The sequence below is a fragment of the Macaca nemestrina genome, chromosome 6, assembly GCF_043159975.1.
Source record: "Macaca nemestrina isolate mMacNem1 chromosome 6, mMacNem.hap1, whole genome shotgun sequence".
NCBI lineage: Eukaryota > Metazoa > Chordata > Mammalia > Primates > Cercopithecidae > Macaca > Macaca nemestrina.
In genome coordinates, this window is record NC_092130.1 from 3,596,583 (window position 1) to 3,607,673 (window position 11,091).

At 55.3% G+C, this 11,091-nt stretch overlaps 1 protein-coding gene across 1 annotated transcript in view; it reads left to right on the plus strand.

Annotated features, from left to right (window-relative positions):
• Positions 1-7,453, plus strand: part of LOC105484024 (collagen type XXIII alpha 1 chain) — a 365,477-nt gene extending 358,024 nt beyond the window's left edge. The window contains exons 26-29 of the mRNA XM_011745185.3: positions 2,572-2,625; positions 2,838-2,924; positions 5,341-5,379; positions 5,846-7,453. Coding sequence (XP_011743487.2) covers positions 2,572-2,625; positions 2,838-2,924; positions 5,341-5,379; positions 5,846-5,848 — 183 coding nt within the window. The 3' untranslated portion in view covers positions 5,849-7,453. The remainder of the gene's footprint in view (positions 1-2,571; positions 2,626-2,837; positions 2,925-5,340; positions 5,380-5,845) is intronic.
• The last annotated feature ends 3,638 nt before the right edge of the window (positions 7,454-11,091 follow it).

Genomic DNA, 11,091 nt, shown 5'->3' on the forward strand with positions numbered 1-11,091 from the left:
ACAAAAAACTAGCCGGGCGAGGTGGCGGGCGCCTGTAGTCCCAGCTACTCGGGAGGCTGAGGCCGGAGAATGGCGTGAACCCGGGAGGTGGAGCTTGCAGTGAGCTGAGATCCGGCCACTGCACTCCAGTCTGGGCTACCGAGCGAGACTCCGTCTCAAAAAAAAAAAAAGAAAACATAGTTTAAACTGGCTTAAAATGACCCATAATTGAAAAGTATGGAGGTTCAACACATGGATCCAGGGCTCAACTGTGTCAACACAGCTCAGCCTTTCACTCTCTCTTGTCCGCTTTCCCTGTGGAAATCAAGTTCCGCGTGGTGGTGAGGTAAAGCCAGCAGCTCGAGACCATCATCCTCCCAGGCCCAAACTAAGAAGAAAGAAAATTTGACTCACTCCAGTGTTCTACAGGAAGTCTCACGGGCTCTCCCTGGTCCCAGTTAGGTCAACACTGAACTGTCACTTGACCATAGGAATGCAGTGCCCTGACCAGTCAGACCATGGACTGGGGCGGAATCAATGGGTTGTGAGAAGGGAGGTTTTTCTCAGGAAAATCAGGTAGCTATTTTGAGGGACATGGGACCAGATGCAGGGCTGCAAGGACTCTGGTGTCCACCCTAGACTTTAGAAAGAGAACATTACCGGCCGGGCACGGTGGCTCATGCCTGTAATCCCAGCACTTTGGGAGGCCAAGGCGGGCGGATCATGAGGTCAGGAGATCTAGACCATCCTGGATAACACGGTGAAACCTCGTCTCTACTAAAAATACAAAAAATTCGCCAGGTGTGGTAGCGGGTGCCTGTAATTCCAGCTACTGGGGAGGCTGAGACAGGAGAATGGCATGAACACAGGAGGCAGACGTTGCAGTGAGCCAAGTTTGCGCCACTGCACTCCAGCATGGGCGACAGAGCGAGACTCCATCTCAAAAAAAAAAAAGAGAGAACATTACCTGGGAGAGCAACTGGAGGAGGGAAAGGAAGAGCTGTAGCTTGTGTTTCTGACTGGGAGGGCTGGGATCCATTGATGGGAAGGGATGGGAGAGGACAATGCTGAACCAACTGCAGGCTCTGGGCCCAGTTGGGGATGGAGCTAAAGAGACTCCATACCACCATGAATGTGACTATAGCTGCCTTCTAGGAGGCCTGGTGCTCAGGGTGGCATCTCAAAGCCATGCCCACCCTGCTCTACCTGGCAAATGCCAGGCCCCTCCTCAACCCCAGCAGGCCCAGCTGTAATAAGGACTGTGCTCAGAAACTCCCTTTGACCCCCTACCTGTGATAGAACAGCCCTTCCCCCCAGAGTCCCACCACCCGTTTCAACCTCTGTCACTGAGCGTTGACTGTCATCAGCACTCTCTTGCCTGCCCCGTTACACATGAACAAGGGAGCATGTCGAATCCAATTCTCTTTTTTAAATTGTTTTCTTTTTCTTTTTTTCTTTTTCTTTTTTTTTTTTTTGGAGATGGAGTCTCACTCTGTCACCCAGGCTGGAGTGCAGTGGTATGATCTTGGCTCACTGCAACTTCTACCTCCCGGGTTCAAGCGATTCTCCTGCCTCAACCTCCCAAGTAGCTGGAACTACAGGTACACGCTGCCAGGCCGCTAATTCTTTGTATTTTAGTAGAGATGGGATTTCACTGTGTTGCCCAGGCCAGTCTCGAACTCCTGAGCTCAGGCAATCTGCCCGCCTCGGCTTCCCAAAGTGCTGGGATTATAGGCAGGAGCCACCATGCCTGGCCTCTTTGTTTTTTGAGACGGAGTCCTGCTCTGTCGCCCAGGCCAGAGTACAGTAGCATGATCTTGGCTCACTGCAACCTCCCCCTCTCAGGTTCAGGCAATTCTCCTGCCTCAGTCTCCCAAGTAGCTGGGATTACAGGCACACACCACCACACTCAGCAATTTTTGTATTTTTTAGTAGAGATGGGGGTTTGCCATGTTGGCCAGGATGGGTCTCAAACTCCTGACCTCAGGTGATCTGCCCACCTCGACCTCCCAAAGTGCTGGGATTACAGGTGTGAGCCACCGCGCCCAGCCATGATGAATCCAATTCTCTGCCCCTAGTGTCCAACCAACAGCCCAGTTCCTAGTGGATGTTTAGCCACCTTGGTTGGGTGGATGGACAGATAGATGGATGGACAGATAGATGGATGGACAGATAGATGAATGGACAGATGGCTGTTGAACCAAGGGCACAGAACAGAGGTCACCATTTCTCATCCCATCAGACAGCGACGTGACTTCCATGGTTTCCAGGGTCTCTGTCCCCAGCCAAGCCTAGACCAGCGCCAGCTGCCTCTGTGATGTGAGAGAAAGCCCCTCGCCAGCAGCTCTGCCTGAGTGTTGGTGTCCAGGGACTACTTTGGAGCAAGCCCAGCTGGCATCCTAAATGCATGCTCTTCCTACCTCAGCCTTGTGCCCAGCAGTGCATCACTACAGCTGGGGCTGGGCCGGCGTGTGTCACGAATATGCAGGGGGGAAGTGGGCGTGTGGATGGGAGAGGAACGGAGATGAGCCGGTAACAGAGGTGCAAACCTCCAGCCTCATTTTCGGGTTTAGCCTCTAATCCTTTTGTCAGGGTTTTCCTGGACCCCGAGGAGAGAAAGGTGATCGGAGCGAGCGTGGAGAGAAGGTGAGGGCAGCTGGACGGGGACTGGGGCAGGAGGAAGGGGGGAAGGAGGCAGGTGGGAGTGGAGGCTCAGGTGAAGCAGGCAGAGAACCCGGGCTGGGCAGGTGGGCAGGAGGCAGGGGGAGGCTGACCCCAGGCGCGTCTCTCGGAGAGGTGTTGGAGGTTCCTGAGCCTGGCAGCAGATGGCCAATACCACCATCTCCCCTCCTGCACAGGGGGAGCGAGGGGTCCCCGGCCGGAAAGGAGTGAAGGGCCAGAAGGGCGAGCCGGGACCACCGGGCCTGGACCAGCCGTGTCCTGTGGTAGGTGTCGGAGGAGGGCCCTGCCCCCAGGTCTTTTTGGCCTCCAACCATGGTCAGACCAACACGTTCCCTGTCCTCAGAGCTCAGCTGCAAGTCCCAGAGGCCCCATTGGTCACGCACCGGCCTTGCTCACTGTCAGGGCCACTGCTGCTGCTACTGCCATCACCAGGTTTCCCCTTGCTCTGGTCCTAACCACCCCCACACATGGGCGTGGCTCAGGGAACCCAGCCCCTCATTGTTCAGCCCCAGGACAGGCCTGGCTTGAGTAGGAGCCCATTGTGGGCCATCTTGGGCTGGAGATGAACAGGGTCTAGACAAGGAGTGGAGGGGCTTTACCTGGAGTCGCCAGCACCATCAGCGGTGCCCTGGGAGGGGCTGGGCCCTGAGGAGGGAACCAAAGTCAGCACAGGCACACTGCTGCTGGGGACGGAGGCGGTGAGTTCCCAGCCCCCCGCTCTGGCTGCCTGGGGTCAGAGTCGGGGTCTGACTCACACTGGGCTTGAGGCCAAGTTGGGCTGAAACTCAGCTTCCCCAAGCATAGACGGTGGGACCCCTCTGACCTCTCTTGCTGGCTGTCCCTCCCCTTCCTTCATCCTTCCCAGAAGAGTCTCTCTGGGCTGGGGCAGCACCTCCCTCTTCCCCGCATCCCCTCTGCCTGCCCCCACACCCTTCCTTTACCTCCTTCCCTGCTCGCTCAGTGGCCCGTGGTAGCCCACCAGCCCCAGTGTCCAGTGCCTGAAACAACCACAATTCAAAAGTCAGTTCCCTTTATTTCTTTCCGGAGACAGAGTCTCACTCTGCCTCCCAGGCTGGTGCGATCATGGCTCACTGCAGCCTCAATCTCCCACGCTCAAGTGATCCTCCTGCCTCAGCTTCCCGAGTAGCCAAAACTACAGGCATGCAGCACCATGCCCAGCTAATTTTTAATTTTTGTAGAACTGGGGTCTTGCAATGTTATCCATGCTGGTCTTGAACTCCTGGGCTCAAGCGATTGCCCCACCTTGGCCTCCCAGAGTGCTGGGACGAGCCACTGTGCCCTGCCTAGTTCCCTTTTTCTAGAAAGTAGGGAGGGTTTACATGTCACACTCTTCCAGTGGCGCTCAGAAAAGACAGGAAAAACAAACCAGCTGGGTTTTCATACTAAAAGTGGACAGATACTCATACCTGGCCACTCCAGCCACGGGAATGGGGAGGGGGCCTTCCGCGGGGATGTGTGCAGGCCAGCCTCAACCTCCAGTGGTGCCAGAGTTAGAGACCTCCTCCCAGACCTCTGGCCTCTGTTCCTCAGTGTCCTCATCCCTGCAGTGGGGGGTACCCCTCCCCTTGGACAGTTTTGAGAAGTCAGAAAAGGACTTGAAGAGGAAAGTGCAGGGACAGCAGGGGCAGGGTGGCCCAGCCCTGCAGCTCCAGCCCCTGGCCCAGGACTCCCCTCCAAGTCAGTAAGCCCCTGTCTCCTTTGAAACAGGAGAATCCCACCTGCGGAGGCCGGAGAGGGGCACCAGGCTGGCGGGGCCCTGCGAGGGGCAATGGGCCATGCCCTGCGGTAGGCGGTCTGGCCTGCTGTGTGCCGTGTGCCGTGTGCTGTGTGGGCCTTTGGGGCAGCCAGGGCCCCGGCCTTCCTCGCTTCTGCCTTCCTTTCCATTCTGCCCTCCTCCTCACCTTCCCCTTGGTCCCCAGCCTGGTCCCCTGGTGTACACATGGGAATATTCCAGGGTATGCCCAGGGTCTAAGGCTCATGCCTGTGCTTTGGAACAGAATGACATGTTTTGTGCCTTGGTGTCCCTGATGAGTTAGCCTTTATTCCTCTCCAGTTTCCCCACCCTTCAGGCTGCCTGAGGAAACCCAGACCCTGCTTATGTCTGGCTGCTAAGTGGGCACCACAGGTGCCACTAGACAGCCCCACCCCCTGCCCAGCCCCAACCCCCAACAGCCTGAGCCTGCCCTGTGCAGGGCCAGCACAGGCTGAAGCAGGATGCCAACTCCTGGGCCATCCTTAAAACCTTCCAGGAGCCGCTCCTGCCCAAGGCCTGAAAGCTCGCAGGCCCCAGGGTGAGGAGCCAGAGTCACTGTCACATCAGGCAGGAAGCCACACAGCTCTTGGCAGGACCCAGGCCAGCCTGTGCATGCCTGGCACAATGCCCATCCCTTCCTAGTGCCTCCTGTTCCTGCCCACTGCACAGCAGTCCCCACCGAGCACAGAGGGAACACAGGACAAGCTCAGTCAGAGGCCTCATGTCCTCAGGACCCCACTACCTGGGTGGACAGAGGAGGCATTGTGGCCCTGCCTCAGTGGGGCCCAGCAGCCTCACAGGGCAGCTCCCTGACCTTACCTCCCTACAGACCAGGGGAGGGTACGTGGGGTGTAGAGGAGCTCCCCAGGCCCCATCCCCATCACTGAAACCTTCTTCCTTTCCAGGGCCCCGACGGGCTGCCTGTGCCTGGCTGCTGGCATAAGGTACCTTGCAGGGAAGAGTCTCCAGGGCAGGCTCAGGGGAGGCAGGGGAGGGTGGCGGAATGGGGAGGGCCCTGGAGCCTGGGTGCTGTCACTCAAACCTCTGGGTGCCTGTGGCTTCCCGCACAGTGACTGAAGAGCCAAGTTCCCCATCGTGACCCTGGTTTTGACTCTCCCGTCTTGCAGCTGAGGCGTGGGACTGTGGTCCTGGGTGATGGTGTACAGCCCACCCTGTGGGTCACATGGACTCAACTGACACCTGGCCCAGACAGAGCAAAGCCATCAGTGCCTCCTGGGACATTGTCCAAATAGGCCCACGGAGAGGGAGTGGTGGGGAGGGAAGAGAGGAGGGGTCTGCACCTGTTCCCGAGGAAATGAGCAGGATGGGGGATGCCAGAGCAAGGTGGCCTGGATGGGGGCGGGGCCTCTCGGGCTCCTCATCACCTTCAGTCTCTTCCTCCTCTTCCAGTGACCCACAGGACCAGCTCACACTTGTACAGATCTGTGTGGACATTTTTAATTTTTGTAAAAACAAAACAGTAATATATTGATCTTTTTTCACGGAATGCGCTACCTGTGGCCTTTTAACATTCGAGAGTGTGCCCACCCAGCCCCAGAGCCGCTGGCGTGTGAAGCTGCTGGAAAGTGGACAGGCCAGACCCGGGAGATGTATACCTGAGGGGCACCCTCGGGCCTGGGCTTTCCCAGGAAGGAGATGACGGTAGAAGCATCTGGCTCGGGCAAGGCTAGAAAGATGCTACATTGGGCCTTCAGTCACCTGATCAGCAGAGAGACTCTGAGCTGTGTAAGAACCTGCCCCCAAACACTCTGGAGTCCCTGGGACACCCCCTATCCAAGAAGACCCAGGGGTGGAACAGCGGCTGCTGCTCCCGGCCTCACCAGCCTCCAAACTCAACCACAACCAGCTGCCTCTACAGTTGGACAAGACTTGGCCCCTGGACAAGACTCGCCCGGCACTTGCAGCTGGGCCCGGGGAGCAGTGAGTGAAAATCCCCCAAGAGGGTCTAGCTCCTACTGCATTCAGTCGGCCTCGGGAGGCCAGCCTGCCCTGAGAACACATGTCCTCTGGCCCGAAGTAGTGGCTGAGCTGTGATCGCTGTGATGTGGACCCAGCTCCAGGGGGCAGAGTGTCGGGGAGGGAGGGGCCCAGGCTGGACTGACTGCTCCTTCCTGTGTCTGTTTCCATATCACCCAGAGAGAGACAAGATGGGACATGGCCTGGCCCAGGGAGGCAGGCCTCCCACTCAGAGTCTGGGTCTCACTGGCCCCAGGTCTGTCACCCAGAACTCTGGCCAAAAATGGCTCTCTAGGTGGGCTGTGCAGGCAAAGCAAACCTCAGGCTGGTTCGCAGCTGTCCTGAGCAAAGGGCCTGCCACCAGACCCACCCACGCTCTGACGAGAGGCGTTTCCACCTCCAGCAAGTGTTCCCAGCAACCAGCTCCATCCTGGCTGCTTGCCTTCCATTTCTGTGTAGATGGAGATCACTGTGTGTAATAAACCACAAGTGTGTGTCTGGGTGTGCCTGTCCTTGCGGACTGTCCCTGGGGCACCTCTGGCTGTGGTTTCATCCTGGCCACTGATGGGTGGGGAGGGAAAAGGGGACTCTCCCTGAGTAAGAACCATCCCAGAAACCAAAGGAGGAAGTTCAGGGTGAGGGCAAAGATGGGATTTGGAGTTCGGAAGACAGATTCATTGCCTGGTCCTGCCACACATCAGCTGAGTCTTCTAGCAAGTCACTACCTGTCAAACTGAGCCCCTGTGTGCTCCTCTATTGCGGTTACCAGACAGCTGCATAACAAATCTCTTCAAAGCTTATTGCCTTAAAACAATGGTCATTTTGGCCAGATACAGCAGCTCATGCTTTTAATCCCAATACTTTGGGAGGGCAAGATGGGAGAATCACTTGAGCCCAGGAGTTCGAGACCGGGCTGGCAGCATAGTGAAACTCCATCTCTACCAAAAGTAAAGAATTAACGCTGGTAGGCTGGGTTAATGTATGCCTGTGGTCCTAGCTGCTGGGCAGGCTGAAGCGAGAGAACTGCCTGAGCCCAGAAGTTAAAGATCAGCCTGAGCAACGTAGAGAAATTCCTCTCTTTAAAAAAAAAAAAAATTCAATTTCTCTTGTACAGTCTGTGGTTAATGAGCTCAGTGTGGGTGCTTCTCACTCAAACTCTCACATGGTGGTTGCTGCTGGCTATAGCAGGGACCTCAGATGGCAAATACTTATTTGTGGCCTCTCCATGTGACCCAGGCTGCCTCCCACATGGTGGCTGGATTCCAAAAGTGACTGTCCCAGGTCAGCCAGTTGGAAGCTGTGTCACCTTTTAGGGCCAAGTCTCAGAAGTCACATGGTGTCATTTTCTGAAAGAGTGGAGGGAGGAGAATTAGACCCCATCTCTCCACGGGAAAGTGTCAACATCATATTTCAAGGAGAAAATGTGGAATTGTAGATCTTGTTGCAGCCCCCTCTGAAAAAATGCAAAGTGCCACCTCAGCTGTGAAATGACAGGGCACTGCTTAGCATTCAGATTGTGGTTCTGTGAGGATCCAGTGCAGAGTATGCGAAGAATGTAGGGTGTGTCCCTCACCCAGAAGCACACTTGGTTCTGATTTTCATCTCTCCTGACTCCAAGGCTGCTGAGCAAGGGCCACAGTCCTGCAAAGTGTTCCCACTTCTCACCACAGCTGGTCCCTATAACAACCCTAAGAGAGAGACCCTCTTACAGATGACAAAACCAAGCAAACCGAGGGTGGCCTAGACCAGAAGGGCCATGGGCTGGGTGTGGTGGCTCACGCCTGTAATCCCAACACTTCAGGAGGCTGAGGCGGGCGGATCACCTGAGGTCGGGAGTTCGAGACCAGCCTGACCAACATGGAGAAACCCCGTCTCTACTAAAAACACAAAATTAGGCGGGCGTGGTGGCTCACACCTGTAATCCCAGCTACTCGGGAGGCTGAGGCAGAAGAATCGCTTGAAACCGGGAGGCAGAGGTTGCGGTGAGCTGAGATCGCACCATTGCCCTCCAGCCTGGGCAACAAGAGCGAAACTCCATCTCAAAAAAAAAAAAAAAGAAGGGCCTGCAGTGATGGTGTCTCTGACAGTGCTGGTGCATTGCACTGACGGTGTCTGAGTCTCCAAGGACTGAGGCCTAGGGCAGGCCACAGTATGGGCGGTCCCCCTCAGACTTCTGTGACATGGCCTTGCTAAGCAGAAGAGGCCCGGCCACACACTGGCTAAGGAGGGAGGGATATATCCAGTCCCCTCCTCTGTCTCCCTAAGGAACTGGCAATAAGTGGCAGGCCACATCACTCAGCCAGTTGTCTGAGTCAATAGGGAAGCCAGTAGTAGGAGAAGGAAGAGAAACACAGTGGGGCTGTGATGATGGATGGAGGTCACTGGGTGTCCACACCTCCTCTGGAGTTCCAGCGTAACCTCACCATCTGCATGCTACACTTCACAGTTCCCTCCTCCCTCCATCCAGGAACCTCACTTGATCCCCTCGCCAGCCCTGCGAAGCCCAGGGCTTGTGTGATAGGTGTCGCTATTTCCATTTTACATAGGGAAAAACTGAGGCTCAGAGAGGGTAATCACCTGGCCAAGGATGCACAGCCAGGACATAGTGGCAGGCTTAGGACTGCACCTAGGCTCTTGGGTTTGTCCTCTAATTCGTCCTCCCGAAGCTTGTCTGGCAGAGCATAGAATCTGATAGGCAGCTCCATGAGGCTGGGTGGTTGGCAGGTAGATCCTTGTGGGGGTAGAAGCCATGTGTTCCCCTACTTCCCCAGTCTTCTGAGGGCGTGTCTCCTGCTCCTTTGGGCAGGATGGGGCATTTTTGGCTCACTGCTGCCCCCTTGCGGTCTCATACCTTGTATCCTAATGCCTGTAAACTTGTCAGCTGCAAGCTTAAACATTTAGAGTCTGCTGAGTCCTCAAAGCTCGCAGGATGAGCACAGAGACAGTAGAGGAATCAATGATTTGTTCGAGGTTCCAGCTGAGACACTGAGGAGCACCCTGCTTCACAGCTGAGCCTCAAGGGCTGGGGGGCCTCAGGCCTCCTGCCAAGAAAGGCAGTAGAGCCTCAAAGTACCCCTTTCTGGAAGAGAGAGAAGTACATTTACTGAGTCCTGCTGTGTCCCATGACAGCTAAACTAACCACAAGGATAACTATCCCTTTTTATAGCTGAATCTGAAGTGGACTTACCCAGGTCTCTCTCCTCCTGGTCCCTAGGAGACCACTAGAAATACATGGGATGCTTTTGGTCATCACAATGATTGCAGGACACCCTGGCATTCAGGGGGCAGGGCCAGGGATAGCAAACACCTAAAATGAAAGGACCAGCCTACCCAATGACAAATCATCTCAACAAGAATGCTGGTGCCAACCCTGCTGAGAAACGCCATGCCCTGGGTTCAAATCCTGGCTCAGCCACTTCCATCCCCTACCCTCTTGGTCTCCAACATTGCCTAGAGGGCCAGGCATGAGATAAAGGACAGATGATTGCTTGCCACGGGGCCAGAGTCAAGGAGTGGGCTTTTCTGAGCAGGAAGAAGGTGAGGCCTCCTGATGCTGTCCTGTGCCATGCTATAAGATACTCCTGGCCCGGGAAATGGCTCAGCCTGGTCTGACCTCCAACTGTATCACCTCTTGACCCAGGAGCAGGTGAGATGTTAGCTGGGCCCAGCTACAGCCTTCTCACCCTCTGCCTTAAAGTAGGAAAAGCCCCTGAGCCAACCTGATTTCTCTGAGCTGCACGGGGCCACAGTTGTGGCTGGAGTTTGAGCTGCAAGACAGGGCTGAAACGTGGACCCCAATAGGACTCACACACACACACACACACACACACACACACACACACACAACTTTAAAAGCTGGAACTGCAGGGCATGGAGGCATCATAGGTCTCTCTACTAATGAGGAGGAGCCAATCCACTAAGAAAACAGTGACCACGGTCCCACTCACACACACAGGGTCTGTGAGGCCTTGATCCTCAGAAACGAAGTACAGGCTGGGCATGGTGGCGTGCACCTGTAGTAGCAGGTACTTGGGAGGCTGAGATGGGAGGATCACATGAGCCCAGGGAGGCAGAGATTGCAATACTGCACTCCAGCCTGAACAACAGAGTGAGACCCTGTTTAAAAAAAAAAAAAAATACAGACCACAAGCAGTTAACCTCTCAGTTAATTTGGGAAGAATGTTTTCCAAAAATCATGTAAAATATTCAATTCAACTTTACAGTTAAAAATAAGAAACTCCGGCCGGGCGCAGTGGCTCAAGCCTGTAATCCCAGCACTTTGGGAGGCCGAGACGGGTGGATCACGAGGTCAGGCGATCGAGACCATCCTGGCTAACACGGTGAAACCCCGTCTCTACTAAAAAAATACAAAAAACTAGCCGGGCGAGGTGGCGGGCGCCTGTAGTCCCAGTTACTCGGGAGGCTGAGGCCAGAGAATGGCGTGAATCCGGGAGGCGGAGCTTGCAGTGAGCTGAGATCCGGCCACTGCACTCCAGCCTGGGCGAAGGGAAGATGAAAAAGTCCTGTTGCATGGATGGTGGTGATGGTTGCACAATGATGTGAATGTACTTTTGCCACTGAATTGTATGGTTAAAATGGTAAATTTTGTTATGTATGTTTTACACAATAAAGAAAAAAGGAACTCCAGATGTTCTTTAATGAATGCCTTAAGTGGCCGG